The sequence below is a fragment of the Esox lucius genome, chromosome 13 (assembly GCF_011004845.1).
Source record: "Esox lucius isolate fEsoLuc1 chromosome 13, fEsoLuc1.pri, whole genome shotgun sequence".
Taxonomy (NCBI): domain Eukaryota; kingdom Metazoa; phylum Chordata; class Actinopteri; order Esociformes; family Esocidae; genus Esox; species Esox lucius.
The window spans coordinates 10,177,868-10,205,807 of record NC_047581.1 but is presented as its reverse complement, the minus strand read 5'-3'; the positions used below and the strand labels follow the sequence as shown (position 1 = coordinate 10,205,807).

The following is a 27,940-nucleotide window of genomic DNA, read 5'->3' as shown; positions in this document are numbered from 1 at the left end:
GCAGTGCTCTCCCTCGCACATGCACACACACGATATGTGCACGGGCGCAGCAACCCAACTCAATGATTAAACACAGGAAAATGTCAGACACAAGTGCAGCCACAAAATTCTACTTTTGAGCTTGAAGGGCATTGAATAATGAACAGGCAGATACTTAAAAATGTATTAACCTGCTAATGGGGTCGGGAAAGCCACAGACTTTGATGGGAAACCACACATTTAAAAAGAGAAATGACAAGAACTTCAACAGAAGGAGCTGGTGTCTGGGTGGCAGATTCCTAAAGTCTAAGCGTGGTCAATGATTTAAAAGGTTTGACATCATCAGAAGTTGTCCAGCTTGGAGTTACCACTCTCCAGACCCCTGAAGCAACAGCATAAAATATGTAAATATTGAGTCTCAGGGCAGTGCTCATTTTGAGTAGTCCAGAGGCATTCTCTACACTCACACAGTCTCTACAGGACTGTGCCTGAGGCCAAACCAAGAAACACTCAGGGAAAACCAGTTAGAAGTGCCCTTGGCCAAACCAACAATCACTAAGGGAAAGTCGGAAATCCCATGGGCCAAGCCAACAACTACCAACCCAGGGGTCCTGCAGGATGCGCCCAGGGGCAGATGGCATACATGTCCACCATGCAATGCAGTTAAGAGACTTCATGATTCGCTTGTATAGAAATGAGCCAAAGCAGTGGTGAGGAAGGAGAAAATGTATATTTGCTTTAAAATGTGTTAATTCAAGTCTGTAACAAAGACTGGCACATAAAGAGCAGAACAATACTGCTTTACTCAAGTCGCGACTACATGCTCAAGTGAATGTCTTTGAACATTTCAAAATGATCTCGCCAGTGACAGATCTAGTACAAAAATGTGACCCCCCGGTGAAAGTGATCTTCCGAATCTCTCTGAATTTCCACACAATGACAAATAATATGCATTAAGAAGGGAAATGACACTTCTTCAGGTTATCAACGTTCCCTCAAGGATGGAAGAGAATGAAAGAGAACTAAAAGAACACTTAGATGACGCTCAATGAGCCCTCATCATGGATCCTAAAACAAAAGGACACGTGTTAGGGTAGCGTGTATAAGGACAAAAACACAAAGAATACTATTGTTCTGAAATTATAGCATTACAGCAAAGGGACAACAGAAGAGCGAGAAAGGGGAAGAGAACACAAGCGTGGAAGAGAGAAAAGAAGTATAATCCCCAGGAAGAGTTTCTAAATAAACAACTATACGGGCAGACGTGTCCTCATAGCTCCAGGCATGTGTGCTCCAAGGATGATACACCTTAGCATGAAGCAGTTCAGGTACCAAGTGTCCATGACAAGACACTTCCCCTCCCAACTGTCGCAGTGTGTTCTTCAATGTCTACATGCATTCGCCGAATGTGACAATAAGAACAATGTTTATTAAATAGTTTGCTTGTTCGCCCAACATTAAATATTTAATACAAAAGTTCTGGCCAAACACACACAAGAAAAATATAATTTCAAATGTTGTAGAGTTCGACACTTCGATACGTGAAAGATTCTTCTAAATATCCATTCAAGGCCATTAACGTGAAGCTAATTTGTATTTTGCAAAGGCACACACAATTTCTCTTTAAATAATGAGGAAGACTCAGACTTGGAATGTTTTTGTTGATCTTACCATTAACGAAAAATGTATTCTTGTCAACTGCTAATTAAGCCATTTAATAGTTAAGCTGTATTTTGTCCAAGGCTACACAACTGATATGTACTGCAGAGCTGTTGGAACATCAGACATTCTGCCCACACTTCGAGCAGCGGCAAAGAAAAGATCTCCCATGTATGGGATCCAGGAATCAAAGATGGGCAATAGCTGGAACTGACGTGAGCTTGCATCATTTATTAATGAAAATGTATCATACCTAAACATTGAATAAAGCTGGAACTTAAAGGAAACCCAATCACTTTCCTTGTTAATGGGCAGGTTTATCCAACTGAATATTACCTTAAAAAGCACTTTGATGGGGAATAACATGTTTTATAGGCATTCGATAAATAGCCTGTTTTGTTTTGTCATGTTGATGCCAGTAGGGCTCATAGGCCTTTACAAAGAGAGGTCTCTCCACCAAGTAGGAATGGGCGTGTTCTCTCAATGCGTCACAGGACGACTGGTGAGAGGGAACCAATACACAGAGGATAATCATTTTATGAAGTTAAGTAAAACACATGGGTTTCCATGAGCACTGAATTGGATTCTAATATTTGGTAAAATTTGGTTTCAGACAAAAGATAGGAATTATAGTCTCATGTTAAATTATGGCAAAAAAGGGTGAAAACAGCCAAAAGTGAGTTTATCCCACACTATAAAATTCAATATTATATTTTAAATGTTAAAATGGCTTTGGTTAACTAGGAACATTTTTATTTCAGTTTTTGTTTCTCTTGTTACTAAGATGACATTTGTGTTAGATCGTAGTTTCAGTTATAACTGAGAGCCTTCTTTACAACTTCAAAAGCATTGGATAGGATAGAATGTAAACCTTTGGTTAACATACAATGTCAATTAAATTGAAGGAAAATAAATGTCTTACTACAGACAAGGTCAAAATGAGCAGTAAAGTCAAAAGTGGACAGAATCCAACACAGACCTCTTTCCTTTTAACTACACTGTAACTACGTGGGAACAGACACCTGTCAAATAACAGCCCTCTTTCCTTCGAACTACACTGAAACTGAGAACAGACACTGCTTCAAATAACAGCCCTCTTTCCTAGTAATAGGAATAACAATGAATAACAATGAAGTTATGGTGAATTAACTGTTAACAAAATAATGATAATTTAACACATTCATTTTCTTTTTATCAGGTATTATAACGAAATGGTTATCCACATTCTAAAGTATGCCTTCTAATATTTACATTAATTATCCTCAACAACAATCAAATCTGACAAACTCATTTGTTAAGCCTATCCGTTTCATTCGTCAGCTTCACGCTTTCAGTGCAACTAAATAAGAGCACTTTTGATCGCTTTCGATCCAGCGTAGTGGAGAAAAAAACCTTCATGTGGGCGTTTTCGGGAAGAAGCGGTGGGGGAAGAAAGACACTCAACAGGTAAGTGCTTTCTGCTGCTTGATTCATAACACACACTGACACTCAATTCATAGGTTAATGATCGATGCCAACACGGCATTTGGTTTGGCAAGAACCGATATTTGGCTTGTTGAATAGTTGCCCAAAGTGGAGGGCACTGTACAGTAAAAGTTGTGATACTCTAGATTCATTTCCAGGCCAAAGTGGTTGACTGGAAGTTTTGACCAATTAACATTTAAACAAATCTCTACTGGTTGGTCCTTTGCTATAACCTGCAAAGCTTTGGGCTGGTCTGTTATTTCTGACATCCAGTCTCGGACATCAGTCTCCGGATCCGGTATTAATGATAAAGATGTGCCAACATGTAAATTGTGATTAAACAAATGTAAACATAATTTATCTGAATATGGCAAACTGCTTCTTTCCAATTTAGAACACAGAACACTACTATTTTACATACTAGGTTACACATCTTGTTTGAGGGTCCTGTACTGCACATCGGTTAGGGTCCAGTAATACTTTTAACTGAGCTGTTTCTGTTGGAATCACATCCTTCAGAGTGGAGGTGACAGGGCACTTTAATTTGACATTTGTATTAGAAAACAACTCTCCACCCATTCACCCATGGATAAATGTTTGTTTTAATGTCAGTTTGTTGGACAAACTCCGCCACACACAGGTGAGTGTGTGCAGTGGAGGATGGATAAGACATTTCTCATCATTTCTGGCTGGTTTATTGAAACCCGTCTCTACACGAACCAAGAACTCTCTGGAGGGTTTCATGGAAACTGGTTATTGATTGGCAGGAGTCTTCAAAGAGTCAAGGTTAAACACTGATTGAAACACTCACTAAGTGCAATGATATTAAACACATCACTCTGACAAGATAAAAAATAACCGCTTCTTCCCATATAGCAAATTTACCTAGTGCAGGTGGATACAAAAAACAAGGTCCAACATTAATAATGGCCAGCTGGACCAAGGCCAGTAAAAACACGTCAGGGAAATCTCATCAGATACTGGCCCAACTGTGCCAGTCACTCATCCTGAAATGTTTGCAATTCAGTTCTAATTAACACACTATACAACTGAAAACCATTAAAAGCCACACAAGGAAAAGAGAAGCTATTTAAAGCGCCTGTTAACACAACATCAAATGTTAATAATGATGACATGATATTTTGGTTAAGTGTCAGTGCTGTCATCGTCAAAGCTGAGATGCCTGTGACTGGCACAATGTTACATATTCATTGATTCTTTTCCAAATGCAAAACCACAAAAAAAGGTTAATACTATTTCATTAATGCCCAAAATAAATTAATAGTTAGGTGCTTCGTTAGCAACTAGGAAAATATTTACTAGTTAATAAACCAGTATAACAAAAAAAACAGATCAATACATTTCACTTATTTCCATTTTGCACTTGATTGGAAATCCATCTTCTGCCTTGTGATTACATGCGAAAACCCTGGAACTTTCATCAAGCAGTCCATTTATATTAATTGGAAAGGGCAAAAACCGAGACGGGAGGTAAATGACAGCCTCTGATTCTGACAGCCGCTACCCTGGCATTCACCCTCCCTCCACCACCCTGGCCTGGCCAGCTGATAAGCTGTGCACATAGCAATATCCTCTGGGGACTATTCATATGAATATCCGTGTGAGAAAAAAATGCATTCCTATACAGAATAAATTGAATTGCGCTGCTGGGTTCAAAGTAAGGAAGGGCAATGTGAAGTGAAGACTTTGGACTTGATAAAGCTTTCATAATATATCTAAAATAATATATCTAAAATGATATATATTTATATGTAAAAAAAAAAAAATGTGCTCTATCTCAAGTTTGAGAACCCATAAAACTATCTGATGGTGGCAGTAACATGCCTGGCCAACTAAACCCCTTGCACCAGCCAAATGCTACACCATGCCTACAGACAACTGCTTCTTCTCCACACAGTCGGACATTCCACACAGCCATTTAACGTAGACGTTTTGATTAGCCCCAGAAACCGGATGGGCCAGAATCAACAGGGGTTGAGAAAAATGTATTAAGTTTGTCACAAGCTTTTAAAACGACTTTGTTCGGGACAACCCATAATAATCCAGACGGCAAGTCAACTACAACGTACAGAGCCTCAGACTAAAACAGAAGATCTCAGATGAAGACCGAGCAAGGCAGCACTGAGGGAAGAATGCCAAAGTCAGCGGCTGAACAAACGGAGGGTGGACAGAACAGTGGTCACATTACTGTAGGCTGATTGCCAATTAGCAGTACATGTGTGTCAGCTTTAGGAGGTATCTGACAATTAGTACTTAGAGACTTGAGTTATCTACACAACATGAGGCAACTGACAATTCCAAAAAAGCCAAACAGTTGGTAGTTGAATTGCAAGTGCATCAGTCCCAAAAAGTACAGAATTATTCCATGGGGAAGAGTCTCAGAAACGTGACAACGGACACGGACAAACACATTGGCAAAGAGGAACAGTGGTCGCAAGTCAAAACTGACTGACAGAGATAGACAGACACTTAACAGGATAGATGCTCAATGCCCGAAAAGCACAGCCTCATAGATTACCACAGAAGTGAATCAGCACTTCCGTGACCCAGTCTTAAATCCGTATGTTGAGAGCTCCATTAAAAGCTGATCTGCCATTCGAAATTCACTTTATATATCTAACGCCAACACACAAAGACAAATAACTTTGTGTAAAGAGCCCAGAACCTAGACCCGTGAGCAATGGAGAAATGTACCATGGTGTGATGAGTGATAATTCACAGTTTCTTACATACAGGTGCTGGTCATAAAATTAGAATATCATGAACTTGTATAATGTATACATTCATGCCACACAGACTGATGTATTTCAAGAGTTTATTTCTTTTAGTTTTGATGATTATAACTGACAACTAATGAAAACCCCAAATTCTGTATCTCAGAAAATTTGAATATTGTGAAAAGGTTCAATATTCAAGACACCTGGTGCCACACTCTAATCAGCTAATTAACCTAAAACACCTGCAAAGGCCTTTAAATGGTCTGTCAGTCTAGTTCTGTAGGCAACACAATCATGGGGAAGACTGCTGACTTGACAGCTGTCCAAAAGACGACCATTGACACCTTGCACAAGGAGGGCAAGACACAAAAGGTCAAAGCTAAAGAGGCTGGCTGTTCACAGAGCTGAGTGTCCAAGCACATTCATAGAGAGGCGAAGGGAAGGAAAAGATGTGGTAGAAAAAAGTGTACAAGCAACAGGTATAACCGCACCCCAGAGAGGATTGTGAAACAAAACCCATTCAAAAATGTGGGGGAGATTCACAAAGAGTGGACTGCAGCTGGAGTCAGTGCATCAAGAACCACCACACACAGACGTATGCAAGACATGGGTTTCACCTGTCGCATTCCTTGTGTCAAGCCACTCTTGAACAAGACACAGCGTCAGAAGCGTCTTGCCTGGGCTAAAGACAAAAAGGACTGGACTGCTGCCGAGTTATGTTCATTTTGCATTTCCTTTGGAAATCAAGGTCCCAGAGTCTGGAGGAAGAGAGGAGAGACACAGAATCCACGTTGCTTGAAGTCCAGTGTAAAGTTTCCACAGTCAGTGATGGTTTGGGGTGCCATGTCATCTGCTGGTGTTGGTCCACTGTGTTTTCTGAGGTCCAAGGTCAACGCAGCCATCTACCAGGAAGTTTTAGAGCACTTCATGCTTCCTGCTGCTGACCAACAACATGGAGATGCAGATTTCATTTTCCAACAGGCCTTGGCACCTGCACACAGTGCCAAAGCTACCAGTACCTGGTTTAAGGACCATGGTATCCCTGTTCTTAATTGGCCAGCAAACTTGCCTGACCTTAACCCTATAGAAAATCTATGGGGTTTTGTGAAGAGGAAGATGCGATACGCCAGACCCAACAATGCAGAAGAGCCACTATCAGAGCAACCTGGGCTCTCATAACACCTGAGCAGTGCCACAAACCAATCGACTCCATGCCACGCTACATTGCTGCAGTAATTCAGGCGAAAGGAGCCCCAACTAAGTATTGAGTGTTGTACATGCTCATACTTTTCACGTTCATACTTTTCAGTTGGCCAACATTTCAAAAAAAACTTTTTTCTTTTATTGGTCTTAAGTAATATTCAAATTTTCAGAGAGACTGAATTTGGGATTTTCATTAGTTGTCAGTTATAATCATCACAATTAAAAGAAATAAACATTATATCAATCTGTGTGTAATGAATGAATACAATATACAAGTTTCACTTTTTGAATGGAATTACTGAAATTAATCAACTTTTTGATGATATTCAAATTTTATGACCAGCAACTGTATATCAACCCACAATGTCTGCTACCAGCTGTTAAACATTATAAGGCAACCATAATGTTATGGGGAGCCATTTTGTGGAAGTCATTGGGTCCGATGACTGCTCTGCATTGTCGTATAAAAGCAAAGGAACACAAGGTCATTTTACAGGACTATGTTTACCCTATAAGGGTACTGGAGCTGTTCTAAAGGCAAAGGTGGCCCCTACAGCTTATTAGGCCCTCGACATTAATATTGTTCTATGCTCCAGTTACTTCGTCCACCCCCTGAAACTACAGTAAAGTCTATTGATATTGTAAACTTTCTGAAATACTGAAAACTAAATTAAATATCTGAAAACTAGTTTAATCTTCACTTAGGGTTCATGTAGGGTTGCAAAACTCCAGTAACTTTGAAAATATCCTCTGGTTAATATGTTCACCAAAAACGAAAAATAATTTCTTCTCAGGAATTTGAATGTCATTTTTCCGTGTTTTAAGCCTTAACAAAAGAAACATCTTCAATCCAGATTGTCCTTCCCAACTTAAACCCTGCAGCGCAATCCAATTACATTTATTCTGTCCATGAATGCCTTCTTTCTCTTGAAATGAATAGACCCTAGAAGATTTTTCTATCTTCACAGTGGCCAAGCCAGGGTGGGGGAGAAAGTGAAGGGAGGCCAGAGACAATCAGAATCAGATGCTGTCCTTTACCCCTTGCATTTTTGCCATTTCCAATTTAAGCACATAAAATGCAAGATCAAAATTCCATAATCATCTTTCCTGGGAATTTTTTTTTTTTCATATAGAGAACCTACACTGCTGAATCAGATTCAACGTGAAGGGATGACTGTGGATTTTTAACATATTAAGGCTGTTATTATGTCGGAGGCATGACTTGGGGATTTATCCATCTGTATGGCTGTGTAGAATAGAACATTAGAAGTATTTGATCCTTTTCTTCTTCTCCTCCGCTCCACCAAAACTTATGTCAAGAAAGGAGGAGCAGGGACAGAAAAATGTCCCTTGTGGGCTTAGAAGTTATTTAAAATAAAAAACAAAAAATGTAAGTCCATAGTGAATCAAAATCAAACCAGTGGCAGCTATGAATCATCACTGAGCTGGATTGATAAAGTAGGCCTTAGCATTGCAGACAACAGCTGCAAAGGGATTGATAAAAACATTCACAGAAGATACCGTCTAGCCCTGGGCATATGGTGGAGACCGGCAGGAATGGGAATTAACAGGCAACAGAAAGCGCATGTTCAATGCTGGGCTTGGATTTCAGTGATACAGCCGTCCATGAAACAGCTTTAATGCCTGTTGGGGATGCTGGGAGTGTGTTGGTCCTTTCCCAAACGTTGCCTGCGGGTTTTTGGGACTCCGTGACAGGGATGAAAATGTGCACGTCAAAATGGCAGTCAGGACTAGCAGAGAGAAAATGTGAGTTGGAGTGATAACATTTGCAGAGACACCATACCATGTTTGTCAGAGACAGAAAAGTAAAAGCCCTTCAACTTATTTGCACAGTTAAGAAAGGCCCGGTTCACAAGTTTTCAAAGAAAAAAAACACAGACAATACAAAATCAAGCTGAATAGGATGAGGGAGACACCTTTTCTATACAGTGTGATGGCAATTCCATCGATCAGAACTCTTAAAGGAGGAAGTACAGAGACAAAATTCTCTTGGCACAGTTTAATACAGTATTTGCAATAGGGAGACGCGTCACATGCTAACAAACAATCATCCGAGGAGTCTCTAACTTCATACATGAACAGTTCATGTTTATCAAGGAAAAAGGGGTGTGGTAAGTTGCTGGGCATCTGTCTTGTGTCACAAAGGGTTTACCTAAAGGGAGGGCTGTCCCCCCACCTTATCCTTCCTGCCATAATGTTTACTGTTGTGTTTACCTAAAGGGGCCAACTGACCTTACTTCCCCCCAAGGGCCACATTCCTAAGGAATAAAAGGACTGACACCCTTCTTTATCTAGGCAGGAGAACATGGTCAAAGTACCTAATAATCCTCTGATTTTATACAGACGTGTGTCACAATCAAAGTAAAGATTCACATACCAGCCAATAGAAAGACAGATTTCCCAAATGTACATTAGTTCAAAATTTCCATAACAACAGCAGAACATAAACCTTCCAAACCTTAGTTTTTACTAAGGCTAGGACATTAACTAAAGAAAACCACTTGCTTTGGAAAACTCATTTTCAAATCTCCACTCATTGACTGAGATAGGCTAGGGTCATCATGACATTCAGAGACAGACACCCAGCTGCAGATTAGTTGACAAATCTTCAATGGGAGTCATACAAAGGTTCAACCTGTTATAAGCAATTAAGAATGACATTACCAGTTTCAGACTGTCCTCAAAACTAAATTGCCGAAGTGCTTTGAAAACACCAATTTTCTCTTTTGCAATTTCCCTATGCTCATAATTGACTTTGGACAATATGTTATGCAGTCAAGCAAACAAGCTACCAGTCGAGCACACTGTCTCTTTAACTAAAGAATGTGGTGTACTCTGAAGTAGGCTAATTCAAGTGAACTGTATTTCATGCATAGAACGACTGTCTCGCACCACTGGCTCCTGCATCCAGGATGGTGTGCTGCGCGTGTGTTGAGTTACGCAAGTAGCTTTGGATGCCTGAGACAGTGGCAGCACAAAGAGCTAAATAACTTCTACAACTGTGTCCTACCCAGACAGATCAATTAATTGAGACCTTACAAAACATAAAGTATGATGTGGGTTATAGCAAGCCATGGATATTTGCATTTAATGTTGTGTCATACAGATGGACATGAACGATTCATGTAAACTGATTAAATTAAACTGAGCAACTTAAAGGGAAGATCAACATATACAATGTACTTTTTAAAATAATGACATCTTTTGGTTCTGGGGTTCACAGAGTAAAGAGCAGTTCATGCCTGGAATTGCGTGACAGCTGGCCTCAGCCGAACCGCCATGGCCTGATATCGCAGTCAACATAAAGATCAGAGGCTACATAGTAAATGTGGTCTACACAACACTCCAACTCTGCATTAAGTAGCTAGTTATGGTTGTTAGAGTGCACTAGCAAGACGCCTGACTCTTTCCCAGGAGAGAACGAAAGACTTCAACAACTTCATAACAGCCAAGTTGCGCAGCCATTCATTACCAAGCTACTAACACACAGCATCAACAACAAGATGGCCGAAGGCTTTTTAGAGATAGCGATAAGAGGACGCCCTGTGGTGACGGCAGGCTTTGAAAAGTCATGGCTTAGTAGAAATGTCAAAGGGAGAGTGAAAAGAGAAAAGAGAGAAAGCCATGGTTCATCACAGGGACTGGAAAGCAAAAGGCAACTGCATAGGGGGTCCTCAATAAACTGGAAAGCAGAACTGGTAGGTACCATGACAATTTACACACAAAAGTAACAAGTGTGGTTCAAGACGCAATTCCGTAAAATTCTGAGTTTTGAAGTATTTTCAGATTTCTTCAGAACTAACTGCAATGCAAACATTTTCAACATCATAAAGCGAACCTGTGTGTTTAATACTCTGGCAAGGTAGAGCTGACTGACGTTTCACCACTGTCATGTGTTCTTAAATTCCATATATCTAAAGCCATTTATGTAGAATGACAGCTAGTTAATGTACCCTTGTCTTATGACCACTGGATTAATAGAATTTCTCTACTAGGAATATCAATCACTACATCTTTGGAGTTTACTTTGGTTTTTACTATGCCACAAGGTAACTGTTGGCTTGCTAACACTTAACTACATAGAGATTATTAGGAAACTCCTAAAAAGACATCAATCAATAAGAGAAATAAAGAAAGAAAGAAAAACCAAAGATTAACCATGAATCCCAAAAATCTGAAACAAGGCTACATTATGAATACTAAAAACATGTAGTTTATGAAATTAATTCAAGGGAAATTTGAAGGAAGGAAGAGCTGTTCAATAGTACTCAGCATAAGTATTCAACCATTGTTGTAGAAGCTCCCAGTGGTGGCAGCAATATGCTGTGGGAATGATTCTCATCAGCAGGAGCATCTTGTTAAAACTATGGGAAAAGTTTCTGGAGAAAAATATAGGGTAATACTACAAGAGTACCAGCTTCAGTTTGCTGCAAAACGAAAGCTCAGGAGGAAATTCACCATTCAGCAGGTCAATGATCCCCAGCACAAGGCCAAAGCACCATTTGAGTGGCTCAAGAAAAAAAAGGTTCATGTTCTGAATCCCATCTAGAATCAGTGGCACTACTTAAAAATTGTGGTCCACAAGCTTTATCCAAGCAACATGAAAAGCCTGGAGCAAATCTACCAAGAAGAAATTGCCATATATGGGCATATAATTTATTGTCTTGCTCTGCAGTTTAAATGTAAAGTCAAATCCATCACTTCAGCCGATTGGCCATTTCTAATCAGGTCAAAGCTCTGACAAAAAAAATGAACTTCAACATTAGAATGGCGTAATGAGGTATACGTAGAAAGGTCTGAGTGAATACATTTTGAAAACAAAGATGTCTGAAGCTACTGCAAATCCCATCCAAACTAGTGTGTTATATACCGAAGATCAACTAATTCAAATGGATTGGAGACATTGTCCTTTTGTGTGGTAATCTTTTTCGATCTGTAAGGTGTCTAGAATTACCTTTTATAATCCCTGCCATTACAGAAAAAGCCTCTTTTGAAAAGAGATCTCTTATCTGAATGTGACAACCCAGACAGATGAAGGTTAGAGAAAAGCATCTCACTCTCCTGTGTGGGCCAAAAATACAAGACGTTCGCAGAGATTAATGCGTCAAAATAGACAGAAAAAAAAATGGAGGCAATATCCTGCCATGTAGAGATCCCACCTCTGGGTGTGTTGGTGCGTGGAGGATAGCTGTCAGAATCCATTAGCTTAGCAATAGCATTAGAGAAGAAGGTTGGAGTCTTCACAAAACAACACTGTGCAGAGAGACATGGGAGAAGGCATATTAACATCATACCTTTTTTGGAAAGCATGCTCCGTCACAGCTCTTGACAGAGTAAAAAGGACTTAGTTAAATCTGTTTTCTGCATAACAGGCCTATCTTTCAGCCAGGTGTTCATGTAACAGCACAGATTCTGTTAGGTTGTGCTATCCGGCTAGTTGAGTAAGATTTAGTAGCCATTGTAGCTCCACCGGTCTTCCTTTGAAGCAGAACAATGAGCCAATCAACCTTTTCCACCTCCTCACCAGGCCTGAAATTAAAAGATCCCATTTTCATTCCTCCATACACATCAAATAAAAAAGATGTCACTTTCTCAGTGGGGGAGTGGAGAGCAGGCCAAATGGGTCACACCAATATCCAAACTGTGTGAGAGGGGCTATTGGAACTGTTATTTTAATAAATGTCAAGAATTATTAAATATCATTCCCCTACAAGAAAAACATGACCTAAGGATCTTAATGTAAGATGGAAAATGTGTACTGGTGGAATGATCATTGCAGCTGTATAAATGTCATAAATGTGTTTCTTCCCTCTTCTAATAACACTAGGTAAAGGGCCTCATAACCTGAACAATGAGCCACATTTCCTGGTTGTACAAAGGACTGATCCACCAATAATGTGACAATACAAAAGTCCCTACAGATAGGGAGTATTCATATTGGGAGGGACTATAAAAGAGGGCTAAAATGTTGATGCAACAACAACCTGCATCCCCATGTGGACCTGGGGAACCTGGGGAAGAGGTGTGACATTGCTCTTTGATCTCAAGCAAACCACAATTTTGAATGATAATCTTTTGCTCAATTGAGTGGTAGCTGGAAAGCAAACTTGCTCTCGTTAACCTCCTCAGAACTACCTATTTTCCCCTACTCCGACACGGAAGCAAAGGACACCTGAGAAGAGACACTGTTCAGGCAGAACAAAGTGAATCCCTTGAAGATGAACAGTCTCCCTTTGTGTAAACAAATAATCTTCCACTAACCCAGGGTAAACTACTAGGACCCAACCTATTCCAGCAAGAATATTTTTTGCACTTAATGTTAGCAGACACCAAATTAATATGGCTTTCCAATCACGGTGTAACTATTTGGCATGACCATTATTGGTATGCCCTGCTTTTTCATTTGAATTATGTTTTTTTTTTTTTACTGCAATAAGCTCTCTTACCCCTTTTTACTGTCCTAGATGTACAATATCCATCAGCCTCTAATTTTGCCATAATCTGCAGTTGATCCACTTATTCTGGATTTGCATACAATGATTCTGAAATAAATCATCCAGGCATACAGTATAAATTCTCACGTCCTGTTAGATTGGCTGGGGAATGTAGTGAAATTGTGATCTGCAAGTCTCCCCACAGATGTTCAACAGGGTTCAATACCAGGATTTGGCCCGGCCACTCGAGAACATTCAGTCCCCAAGTCACTCTGGCGTTGTCTTGACTGTGTAAAGTAGTTGTGGTCGAGCTGAAAGATGAAGATTTCACCCAGTCAGAGTTCCTGTTTTCTCTGGACTTTGTTTAAGGTCCTCTGTTTATTTAGCGTTCCTATACCATGTTTCTCCACAGGGATGTTAATGGCGAGGTGATGAGCGGTACCTTGTACCGCACTTGGCATTTAGTCCTAAACATTAAATCTTGCTGTTATGAGACCAGAGAATATTTGTCCCCAAGCTCTCAGGTTCCTTTAAGTGCCGTTTGGTAAACTCCAGATGGCGTGTCATTCTTTTTACTAAGAAGTTAAGAGTCCTGCAGAAATGGTTGTCCTTCTGGCAGGTTCTCTCATCTCAGCAGAGAAACCTCGAAGCTCTGATAGAGAGGCCATGGGCTTGTTGCTCAACTACCTGACCAAGGCCATTTTCACCGGTTTAATTAGTTTGCTCAAGCAAAACTATTAGAGGTTCCAAACTTCTACTATTTCACAATACTAGAAGCCCACTGTCGTCCTGAGAACTTTAAATAACCTTCCCTACATCTACTGTATGCCTAGATAATTATCCTGAGGTCTACTGGGAGTTCCTTGTACTAAATGATTTTAGCTCTGAAATACACTGTGGTACCTTATGTAGACAGGTGTGTGCCTTTCTAAATCATGTTTAATCCAGTGAATTTGTCACAGGTGGACTCCAAACAAGTTCTTGGAAGGACACATGTTGCATATGAGCTCAATTTGGAGCGTCATGGCAATGGGTCTGAATACTTACGTACATGAAATATTTCGGTGTTTTAATTTCCAATAAATTGGTAATAATTCTAAGATTGGACTTTCATTTTGTCATTATGGGGTAGTGAGTGTAGACAGATGGAAAACAATGTCATCAATCATAAATTAAGTCTACACCACAACAAAATGTTAAGAAAGTAAAGGGAATACTTTCCAAAGGCACCGTACCTGCCAACATGCTCCAGAGAGGCCCGGTTCTCAAAGATCAAAACCACTGATCAAAAATGTACGACCATTTGAATGTAAAAAAGATACTGGGCTATATTGATTGACCAAATCCTGACAGAAAGCCCTAAGAACACCTTTGTCTGTGGTAAATAAAAAATGAACTAACATAAATGCGTGAGGACAGGCTTGGAAGTGGTGCTCCACCCATATATATGTTGGGGGTAGTAGACTTTAATGGCATGTGGTAAATATAATTCTGGACAAAAACTTGACATCAGAGAGCCTTAATCTTTGTTCATCCAAACCGTTGTAGAATTCAACAGACATTAATCTTTTACAAAAAGACAGGCATTACATTTAGGCCAAGCCACAAACAGTATTGTAAATACAGAGAATAAAAAAAACACATGACTACCAGCGATGACTAAAACATGCAATAAACATTGCACTGTAAATGTGAGGCAAAAGAAAGAAGGGGTTAAATGGAATATCCAACAAAACACTGGGTCTAAAAGTCAAACTGCAAACAGGCACAGCCACTCTGAGTAATCACATTCATTCACACAAGTAAATGCCATTCAACTACTCAGAGTGGCTGATATTTCAAAAACAGAATTCAAATCCTAAAGCTTATTCATTAATAAATGCATATCTTAAAATTAGTTGCGTTAACAGCAGTGGGCGTTGCCCTGTTTACCTAAAGTGCAGGTTGCAGTATGACTAACAAGAAGGAGCTGTCGCCAGTTGTGAAACTAATTAGAACTCCTGAAAACCTTGTTAAGAAATGTCACACTTTCCATTAGGCCAGAATAGGCCAATGGTAGAAGGATGAGGGAGAATGGGTAATAGTTGAAAGCACAGAGTGACAAATGTGGCCATTCCTCAACACATCTCGCTCATGGAAGAAGGCAGGCAAGTAAATAAGAGTGTAAACTTCTCCGGCGTCATTAAGCAGGGACCAGGATGTTAAAGGTGAACATGGACAATTTTTCCGAGGACATCAAAGGTTGTTCTTCAAGTACAATTGTCTGATTGTTCAGGTGATCCACACACTAACAAATCTACAGAGTAGCAATGTAAGCGTCTACATTGGGCTGACAGCAGAAGCAACACAGTTTTTGTTGAGTATCACAAGAGACCAGTCTCCATTCCAATTGAGACAGTATGTGATCATTTTCCTTTAGAACAGGGAACCATTTTAATATAGGGAAAACCGTTATGAAGACGTCAATGCCATGAGGACATGGCCACCATGGGGACTGCCATTACGTGGATACTGAGGCATGCTCAGAGCAGGTTACAGCCTAATCAGCGGGTGTTAATAGACACAATTTGACAGGCATTTAAGAGCTTAAATAAGCTTCAGAACTAAATTGGTCCGTGGGGATGAGGAGGCTGTTAATGGATGATGGCTGAAGTGTCCTCCCAACCCAACGGAGGAGGGTCGGCAGTCAGTCACCTGGCACCAAACAAACTATACTTCCTATATTACGGCAAAAGTGAAGGAAGAAATTTTGGCAGTAGAAAAAAATATGGCTGATTTAAATGCATTAATTCAAAAGCTACATGTCTGTTGGTGAGAATACATTGGGAGTGGAAGGTTATGATGCGGTTGCTGACACACAAATCTGGGTATTAGCAACAGCTGCAGAGCCAGATACAAGTCAACTGCCAGGTTATACAAGAGATGGCAGTCCCACAGCATGGGTTAGAGCAGGGACTTTTATTATCAGCAAAATTACGTGGCCAAAGGCTATTTATGAAACTCACCTTAAGGTTAAACGTCCATGCTAATCGTGGTTGGGTATAGTGCAGGCAATAGTAAATGGCTATTACTATTGAACAGAAATTCAGTCAATGTGGGCCCCTGAATGGCACAGCAATGAAGTCACTGCATCGCAGTTAGAGGTGCCATTGCCAGACCAGGATTTAAATCACAGATTAGCCCATGGGTCCTGTGGAGGGCGGAACAATTAACCAGCCTCGTCGCACTATAACGCCTCCTTGTGGCAGCTTGGGAGCCAGAATGCTCCTCCGAGGCAGACCACCGAATATGTCCCCTCTGACGTGTTAGGATTTACAGTCTAGACTTCCTGGTTGAGCAAGCAGTGTGATAAGAACCATCCGATTTACTCCAGAGGACACAGAGCATCTACAAACTGACTGTCCCACATCCACAGAGTCATTGTGAACAGACAGGTCCTTAATGACGAATTTGATACCAGAAAGCTTTGAACCTTAAAAAAAATATGTAAACATCTGTTCATGTAGGCATAATACTCTAACTACATGACACTCTCCTCAAATCAATCAAATGCACTTTAAAAAGCCTTATGTAGATGAGCAAGCACAAAGTCCTAAAAGCAAGCAAAAAGAAACAGATGGACAGTGGCTTGGAATAACTCCCAAGTAGGGTTGGGAGCCAAGGAAGGTACCTAGAAGAGACCTGGACTCTGAGGGTTGACCAGCCATCTTCTTACCAGGTGAAGATTATAGGAGTATATTACTTTTCTAAGACAAAGTTTTTGGTTTACAATTTTTTTTCAATTACAATGACTCATTCAAACAGTGGTGTGCGCCATATGAGATAATCATCCTCAGCCTCCGTGGGGACAGAGCGCATCGCTAATCCATTATCAATATTCCTTGATCTACACAGCCGTTCACACCCATCCAACCCAGCAGGAGATCAAAGAAACTCCTTCCATATCCCCAGAAAACCGCAACGCCCTGCTGTGGAGCATTGCACGGCACCACACACATCTCTGTGCTCTCTGCATATGACAGGCCTGCGGAATTGCTGCTGACCACAAGTCACCGAGCCACTACAGTAGCTCCACGCAATCAGGCCCCAGCAAAGTATGGATGTATCATGATTCTTCTGGCCTGGACGCATTTCCCGGAACATGACGGATTGTGACCCTATATCAGAGCCGAGACCTAGGCCTATTTTTCTTCCCTGACACAATACTAGGGGGGCAATAATTTACACTACAGATATATTAGAAAGAGAAAAAAACTGAATGTTTTCTGATATCATAGCTTTCATAAGATGAGGAAGATACTAGTGAGGAAGATGACTGTCATGAGCGCATAATAATAATTTGACCCCAGGGTGACAATTTGTCTTTAATAATGGAATCTTAAAGTGAATGAGGTAGAGATGCTTTATAGGGATGCCAATTCATTTTAAGTGGATACATCTTATTGCTGCTAATAACTGTATAGTCTAGAAGGGCTCTAGCAGTCAGTCTGCAACAATTCAGGCAAATAGTAGAGAGTAAACCCCTATAAACGATATCTTTTTTTAAATTGCACAACTAGTTGACAGTTCAACTGAGTAAACTGAAATAAAAGCCTAATTGCCAAAACAAAATTCATGACAGTCACTGGATAAATTTGCACACATTTTTTCAATAACCTCATTAGTGTACCACAAACACAGAAAGGGAAATGCAATCATTTTTTTATTTCTGAAATGAAATGTAGGCACTGATAACTTCTGCATGTCTCATTAGTTCAAGTTGTACCCAATAAGGACAACTGTAATATCGATATCACGGATAGTCAGTAAAAGAAAAGAGTGGTTAAAATGCTCTGGCCCCAAAGATTTTACGTAACAAGTTTCTGTTCCCACTTCGGACTGACAGTCACACAGCACAGTGAATGACTCATTTTAGTCCATTGTGTGACGCAGTAGAAATTAAATATGGACTGGTGAAAATGTTATTCTGGGGCTGTGTCAAGGTAAAACTGCTTTATTTCCACTTTAGAGTGTCGCTCACTCAAGTCGCTCCACTCCCTTCAGTCACATCTCAAAAGGGCAGAGTGTAATCATTGACGTCACGGAGAGTAGCCAAAGTGCTGTTTATACTACTTATTATCTTAGATGGATACCAAGAAGGGAGATGGTAACTAGGGGCACTTCAATTATTTCTGACCTGATCAAGATCTTCTGGACCAAAACGTCATTAAGCGTTAGTAAAAACAACATGCATTTCGGTTATTTTCACCCATGTCTTCCAGCACATATATTTATATCCTTTTAAGGATGAATGTACAAGCATTTCTGCTGATGAAGCAGTGCCATAGTTATTAGTGAAACATATGATAATCATTCAAAAATCCATAGTCAATATCAAAGTACTCCACATCAATGTTGTCACTTGTCAGACTCACCCAGGAGAGCCGGCATGTTCTGGAAGATTCTCAGAAGCTCTGGGGTGATGGCTGGACTGTTCTCTAATGTCACCAACCTGGCAGGAGGAGTGATGGAGAGGGGGAACATCATGAGGGGGAGACAGAGGAGCAAAGGAAACACAAAAGGAGCACTCCAACCTGAGAACAGTGCCCCAAGGGAAAACTGCAAACATCTCTCATCTCTGTTCAAGAGCATTACTGTTCGAGGTAAGCAATATGTGAATGTCTATAGAAGAAAAGCCAGCGTGTGAAAATTCACACCACAGAGATAAACACCCAGCGTGGCTTGATCATAATAGAGGAATCTGCCTGAAGGAGTTGCTCAAACCCAATCTGAGGCACTTGTTGGTCACACACAGCCAATACAGTCATTACATGGACAAACTCAAGGTCACCGTATCAAGACAGTGGAAGCATTTCTGTACTTTACGGAACGAAACGAAACAAAAGACACGCCACACTTAGCATTTGAAAACAAGGCAGGCCTTCCACAATAAGTTTGGGTAGTAATGTGAGAACCATTTTGAAACCATTCTACAAAAGTGGTTAAATGTCTTTTCTGCAGAGCTCCACTCACACATGAAGTGGGCATAGTGTGTTACAGTGGGGAGAACAAGTATTTGATACACTGCCGATTTTGCAGGTTGTCCCACTAACAAAGCATGTAGAAGTCTGTAATTTTTATCATAGGTACACGTCAACTGTGAGTGACGGAATCTAAAACAAAAATCCAGAAAATCATATTGTATGATTTTTAAGTAATTAATTTGCATTTTATTGCATGACATAAGTATTTGATACATCAGAAAAGCAGAACTTAATATTTGGTACAGAAACCTTTGTTTGCAATTACAGCAATGATACGTTTCCTGTAGTTCTTGACCAGGTTTGCACACACTGCAGCAGGGATTTTGGCCCACTCCTCCATATAGACCTTCTCCAGATCCTTCAGGTTTCGGGGCTGTCGCTGGGCAATACAGACTTTCAGCTCCCTCCAAAGATTTTCTATGTGGTTCAGGTCTGGAGACTGGCTAGGCCACTCCAGGACCTTGAGATGCTTCTTACGGAGCCACTCCTTAGTTGCCCTGGCTGTGTGTTTCGACGCGTTGTCATGCTGGAAGACCCAGCCACGACCCATCTTCAATGCTCTTACTGTTGGCCAAGATCTCGCGATACATGGCCCCATCCATCCTCCCCTCAATATGATGCAGTCCTCCTGTCCCCTTTGCAGAAAAGCATCCCCAAAGAATGATGTTTCCACCTCCATGCTTCACGGTTGGGATGGTGTTCTTGGGGTTGTACTCATCATTCTTCTTCTTCCAAACACGACGAGTGGAGTTTAGACCAAAAAGCTATTTTTGTCTCATCAGACCACATGACCTTCTCCCATTCCTCCTCTGGATCATCCAGATGGTCATTGGCAAACTTCAGACGGGCCTGGACATGCGCTCGATTGAGCAGGGGGACCTTGCGTGCGCTGCAGGATTTTAATCCATGACAACGTAGTGTGTTACTAATGGTTTTCTTTGAGACTGTGGTCCCAGCTCTCTTCAGGTCATAGACCAGGTCCTGCCCTGTAGTTCTGGGCTGATCCCTCACCTTCCTCATGATCATTGATGCCCCACGAGTTGAGATCTTGCATGGAGCACCAGACCGAGGGAGATTGATCGTCATGTTGAACTTCTTCTATTTTCTAATAATTGTGCTAACAGTTGTTGCCTTCTCACCGAGCTGCTTGCCTATTGTCCTGTAGCCCATCCCAGCCTTGTGCAGGTCTAAAATGTTATCCCTGATGTCCTTACACAGCTCTCTGGTCTTGGCCATTGTGGAGAGGTTGGAGTCTGATTGAGTGTGTGGACAGGTGTCTGTTATACAGGTAACAAGTTCAAACAAGTGCAGTTAATACAGGTAATGAGTGGGGAACAGGAGGGCTACTTAAAGAAAAACAGGTCTGTGAGAGCCGGAACTCTTACTGGTTGGTAGGTGATCAAATACTTATGTCATGCAATAAAATGCAAATTAATTATTGAAAAATCATACAATGTGATTTTCTGGAATTTTATTTCATAGGTACACTTCACAGATGAAGTGTACCTATGATAAAAATGACAGACCTCTACATGTTTTGTAAGTAGGAAAACTTGCTAAATCAGCAGTGTATCAAATACTTTTTCTCCCCACTGTACTTTGCACTCATCATCCCCAGCCATCAGAGAAAGCATTAACAAACTTGGAAGAGAAAAGAAGCGAATGATGCTAGAGAAAGAGAGGGAGAGACAGTAAGGACGGGGCGCAAGAGAGACTGACAGACTGCGAGGCGAAAGAGAGAAAGACTGCAAAAGAGTGACTAAGCGGGCAAACAAAAAGAGGCACTATTGACACAAATGACTCAGTAAATGGGGTAAACATGTACTTAGGTCACAACTGTTTATCTGCGAGGATAAAAAGGCAAAGCCGAAAGAGAGCAACATCGCTTACACACCCCTGAATATTCTATGGGCTTAAAGTGGCCCGTTGGGAGAAGGAAAGAATTATGGGGGGGGGGAGCGTGACAGAGAGAGAAAATAATAAAAGGTCATGGTGGTTTGCTTAAGCAGATTAAATGTGTTACTTTACTGTGTGCGCGCGTGCGTGCATCCGTGTGTGTGTGTGTGTGTGTGCGTGCATGTGTGTGTGCGTGCATGTGTGTGTCTGTGTGCGTGCGTGCGCGCGCATGCGTGTTCTTAGCAGCAGCGAGCAGATGGGTGATTTTAAGAATGTGGTCTGACTCCTGACTGAACAACTGCTCATCTCCTCAGGCCTATATGTGGATAAACATCTCATTAGAATAGTTATCTGATCCCGGAAACACCACTGGCCAAATGTTAAAGTGGCAGTGTGCCAAGGGAGGGTGTTTGTGTTTGTGTTTGGTCCAGGTTGAACCTTTCATTATTGTGATCGCAAAACTTTTTTAAAAATCTATAGGGATATATTGCAATATTCTTTTAGAAAATATTAGAAGAGATTCTAGAATAATAATAAAAAAACGTTTTAGTGTATGTTTGTGTGTCTATGCATGACAGCCAAATCAGTCAGTAGATGGTAAGGACAACGGGTCAGGAACACAGTCGATACTGTCAAGACGATACATAGATTTGGTTAGATATTTCTGTCAGAACAATATAGTTCCAAAGCCGTTTGTGCTTTGTGCTCTTAGACAAAGGCTTTGAGGGAGATGGGAAAGATCACTGGAATTGTAACACAGTGGTTTAGTTACCAGTAGGTTTTCAATAAGCTGCGCAGTGCATTTGGGGTAACATTTGGGGTGACATTTGCTCAGCAACTGTGTGATACAGAACAACCTGAACGTGACTGGGCAATGGTTGGCCGGGCAAGAGCGTCATTTCTCCATTCATTCATTAAAAGTTTCAGATTTTCTCTGTTCCAGACTGGAAAATAGGAACATCATCTTTACCAAGTTGAACATGGTACATTTTAAGTCATGCTCAACCCATTGATTGTGCTGTTTGTTTAAATATTTTATAATTACATAACCATTTCACACGCCGACATGAGCTTTGATTAATTTAAAGATAAATAAAGCACTTAGCCAGCCAGAGACTTTCTAGGGAGTTGCATTTGTGTTTTGTAGGAAACATGCTCAGCTAATTTCATGTTGGTTGCTAAACCTATTACTAATGTTACAAAAAGAAATCACAACATACAGTTCCAGTCAAAGTTTGGACACACCTACTTATTAAATCAGTATTTCTTTATTTTCACTATTTCCCACATTGTGGATTAATAGTGAAGACATCAGAACTATGAAATAACACATACGGAATCATGTAGTAACCCAAAAAAGTGTTAAATTAGGTCAAAATCTATTTATATTATAGATTCTTCAAAGTAGCCTTTATTTGTCTAGATGAGAGCTTTGCACACTTCGCATTCTCTCAACCAGCCTCATTATGTAGAATCTAGAATATGAAATGTATTTTGACCTGTTTAACACCTTTGGTTGTGGCATGATTCCATATGTGTAGTTTCATAAATTTGATGTCTTCACTATTATTCTACAATGTGGAAAATATTCAAATGAAAATGTTCCACAAATTGTCCAAACTTTTGAATGGTACTCTATATGTTTTGGCCAGCAGCCAAGAAGAGCGAACATGAATGCGAATGCGACCGGCCTACACTTGTTAAACAGCATAGTGGTTAAAAACACGGATATGCAGCCAACAGGTCCCGCATTCAAATCTTGTGTCTGTTCATGATTTTACAGGCCAGATACAAACACCTTGGGCAGTAAAAGAGTAGGGGTTTGCACGATTCTCTCGTCTTTTCACCTGACGAAAAAGTCTGTTATTATCACTTATATTGATAGTTATTGTATCAACGTCACTCACGAATGAAACAAAAATGAAAGTTTTTGCGCCATGAAAAAACTTTCGCTGTGTAAAGTTCCAAGCAGTAATAAGTTAGATACTAGTAAGCCTATTACTGGCTAATAAGCTGTTAAAACAGCCAGTGGCAAAAACCATAGATTACATAGATGCTATTCTTGGTGGAGGTAAACTAGGAACGTTAATCAGTTTAACACAACGCTTAATGTTGTCTAGTGAAATATTCAAACTTCACATGAAGTTAATGCGTGACAAAATGATCTAATGTCAAGATGCTATACTGACATTGGGCAAACATGTAGCACTGTGGTGTAGTGGTTACAGACACTGCCAATCATGCGGGAGACCTGAGTTCGAATACAGTCAGGGCAAAAAACAATATCATATTTAATTGCAGGCCGGCTGAACGAGGCTTGCCTGGTTCCTTATTTGGTTTCATCACCTATTTACATTATCTAATAACGTACATCATAGAAATGTGTTGCGTGAGGTGAATTATACCCCTTCATTCCAGTAATAAAAGTATCAACATTATTAGATAACACTGGCCAACAATGAAAATGTTTCGGCCTCAAAATTAGCGAATTCTTATGTATTTCCACCTGCTGAATCCCAAAATCACCATAAAAATTACCGCTTAGCTCTTGCTTTGGAGATAGTGACGTAATTTTGTTAGAGTTTTTTGAGTTTTCACACCTCTCAACTGACATAACAGAACGTTCCCCAGATGTTTTGTAGGTTATAAACATAATTGTTTTGAAGTGTAAAATATGTTATATAAAAATACCACGAAAATGTGTACATTTAGTGAATAATTTCTGTTACATATGTGGTGAAATAACATTTTCGTCACAGAAACGCAATCTGATGCCTATCAGGGACCAGGATAAGTCATGGGCTCCACATATATGTTGCAACTCTTGTTCAGTTATACTACGAGAATGGAGATGATAACTACACTCAGTTGGTGACAGTACTTCTGGAAAAATACCATCAACTAGGATGCAATATGTCCCTTAAAATCCATTTTCTCCACTCCCACCTAGATTTTTCCCTCCTAGTTGTGGAGCTGTCAGTGATGAACACGGAGAAAGATTCCATCAGGATATTTCTGTAATGGAACAAAGATATCAGGGCCATTGGAATGAAGCTATGCTTGCGGATTACTGGTGGTCTGTGTGTAGGAATGCTCCGGAATTTACTTACAAGAGCCAAGCCAAAAGAAAAAGATCTCATGAAGCCACCACATGATTCTCTTCACACTGAACCACCTGCCAGGTATTCATCGATCAATGTAGAACTCTTAGAATATAACTGACATTATAGAAATTTTAAATGCACTTTCAATGGTGTTGGCATCATTTTGGTATAATTTTCTCTTAATACGTTAAAATTAAATATTTCCACATATTGTATATCACAGAAACTAGAGCTAATAAATATTGTTCTTTGTCATATTTGTTTTTCTCACCCCAAAATTAGTAAGATTTGACTAATGAAGTTAAGGAAACATTCCAAAAGTAATTTTTTGTTGGCCAGTGTAATCAGGCATTAGCTAAGCATTTCTATAAAAAAGCCACTGTAATTCATCATGCACTGTTGGTAGCAGGTGCACTTCTTTTGGGTGACCAGGTAGGCCAGCTGTTACCATTTTGAATGATTTCATGTGATTAATGAACAAACTCTCGCAACTCAGCAGCCCCCAAAACCAAATAAAGTGTGTCTAAAGGCCTATGGTATTCCTTTCTAATCTCACAGCTAAGATCACAGAGTCTGTTTCCAAGAGCGCACAGCCAAGTTGATACTGTCATTTCCAAACGTCTAACAGACTGTGACTAAAGAGTGACAGTCAACTAACGTGGGAAAGAGATGCTGTTTTTAGGAGCGAGATCATGTTCAAGTGTCAACACTTTGTAAACATTTTTGTAAGGCATGAATCGCGCTTCCCCACTCCTGCTGCAACCGCCACCGAAGCATCAATAAATGAATACAGTGCATGTGTAGGCTGGCATTGTCATTATTACTGGCTGCTGCAAGTTACTTCACATCCAGGAATATTTTTGCTGACGCTGGTCGTAAGTGTAAGAACATGAATTTGCGCACGAGGCAGAAATAATGTGGGGGCGACTCAAGTCTGGCAGGGAAAGCGAATGGACGATCAGACGACCCACTAGAATAAAAAAAGCTAATTTCAATTCAGGCCTTATTTACATTTCTACCTCAACTTGTTAAATATAATTGAAATATCCTTAAAAATGGTCTGACAATAAAAGTGTTGCATGGGCAATTCAGCCATAGTAAATATGCAGTGATGATCTATTATCAGAGCAAAACTCTTCTGAAAAGAGGGAAAATTGTGCGGGGGAAAAGAGGGACTTTATACCTGCTTTGGTCTGCTGAAGGAAAGCTATGACCTCCCTTGAAATAACTTCTTATATATTTCCAGATTACAGAACAGGTAGGTACAACACCCTTTATGTTAAGGTGATTCAAAATGAGGGGCTCTCAACATCAAGCAAACTTCTCCCTTCTAACACACTTCGATCACTCAACCCACCCTCCAATTAATCTTTTAAAGCTAAATAGGAAGAATAACAACCCTTAGATACGGTATCCAAGAAAAGTTTTACATAGATTACAGCAATTCAAGGCAAAGCACATTCGAAAAGTGTGACCGTTCCATTGCTGAAGTTGTGTCCACTAGTAGTTTATTTAGGATGCGAACTAAGGCTTATTTCAATTATCACGCGAAAAACAGATTACGGCACGATCCTAGCAGGCTTTGACACGATCTGTACTTCATTCGGTATTGGTCGTCTTATTTGTAAATACGTTAAATACTCAAGCACACAGCCTGTCTACATTTGTAAGTGGTTATTTGCTTTGCTGCTTCTAGAAAACTAATTTGAAACAAGAAAGCAGTGAAAGAAAAATAATAATGAGGAGAGAGTGTGTGTGTGGAAGCTGTAAGTGCCTGATAAACATGTGCCTTCAGGTGGCTGACAGACGCTAGGGGTGCACGATATTGGAAAAAACTGGCATTGCGATATTTTGTTTTTCTGCGATATAAATTGCGATATGAAAAAATACAGGATGTCTTCAGAAAGAGCTTTGGCTATCAACCTGACAGTATGTATCCTTCATTCTTCCCCAGCCCCATCCTCTACAATAAAAATGTATGAATCTCATGAAAAAAAGTTATATTTCAGAACAGGTTGCTAGGTAATAATATGTAACAGTAATAGTATAGCAATAGCAACAGTAGTAAAATTGAATGCGCAATTGGGAACAACTTAGCAACTGCAAGATGCAGTCTGTGGCCAAAGCACTGCAATCTGGTCCACTTGTTCAGGTGCAGCCTTCACCATGTTTGCGGCATTGTCTGTTGTAATACAGACTAGACGACTCTCATCTAGGCCCCAATCAGCTAAAGCTTCTCTCATCCCTGTTGGAATGTTCTCAATTGTATGATCCTCTGGGAAAATGCAGTTTGCAAACAGCGACTTTTCAGGTAGAAGTCCTCATCAATAAAGTGTACGGTCAGACTTATGTAGGTCTCCGTTGTACTGCTGGACCACAAGTCTGTTGTTGCTGTATAATACTCCACTTGTGACAGCTCTTTTTCAACTTGTGCCTTGCATTTCTCGTATTACCTTATATCAGACAGATATAATGCTGGTTTTCCATTTGAACAAAATGTACATTGTAGACTGATATGTTTACCTTACAAAATCGCACGTTCTGCGGTGTGACTCTTGCAGATGCGTACATCGTAATGTCCATACTGAAATGAAATATTGTGCAGCCCTAACAGACGCTGTTAAAATCACAGTGTGGACAGGTGTTTGTGCGCGTGTGGGCGCGCGTGTGTGTGTGGGGTTTGTACAGACATTGCCAAGCGAAACTCAAGGACTTCCCATTATGTTTATATTTAATTGCAGGATAATAAATAATGTAATGATCGCAGTTGTTAATCTCGCGCCGCACCTTGGAGTCTCAACTGCTGGGAGAATTGTGTTGCTGTCCGCACACTAACCTTGTCCACGGGCTACCGCGCACGGTGTTGGACTTCAGGAACTCCCTATCATTCGATGGGTGGGGCCTCATCAAATAATAATGTTTTTAGCAAATCAAAAGACTGCAGTGAGTGGCACTAAACGGAGCGGCATTTCTGACATGGGATCATTGAATTACACCCAGTCTAACCCAAGCCAGCAAATTGATAATAGTAAAACAGAAACTAATCAGTAAAGAGCCACGTCCTTTTATCACAATGAACATGTTTTAATAAAGCACAAAGTGCCTTGTTATGCCCAGAGACAGTGCAGCGTCTATTGAGATAGCCCATTTGCATTGTATGCTGGGCTTTTCAACATCACAACATGGTGATTGCTCCTTGGGTGAACAAGAAACATGGGGGAATATCCTCTTGGGAAAAGACTGTTGAAATGTACTAATGCCTGTCGCGTTAGTTTACTGGGCCGACATTCTTTTTGGCTAACACACGCCAAGAAAGACGCAGTGTTCCACCAGACCTTTGTTAAATATGTCTTGGCGGGGGATAATCAACATACTGATAAAACCCCTGTGAGCTAGTTGTAGTATTCATGTCACCCTTT

The 27,940-nt window shown here is 40.4% G+C and overlaps 1 protein-coding gene across 1 annotated transcript in view; it reads right to left on the bottom strand.

Annotated features, from left to right (window-relative positions):
• Nucleotides 1-27,940, bottom strand: part of ipo11 (importin 11) — a 168,155-nt gene that overhangs the window by 71,226 nt on the left and 68,989 nt on the right. The window contains exon 22 of the mRNA XM_010892441.3: nucleotides 18,913-18,989. Within this exon, the coding sequence (XP_010890743.1) occupies nucleotides 18,913-18,989 (77 nt within the window). The remainder of the gene's footprint in view (nucleotides 1-18,912; nucleotides 18,990-27,940) is intronic.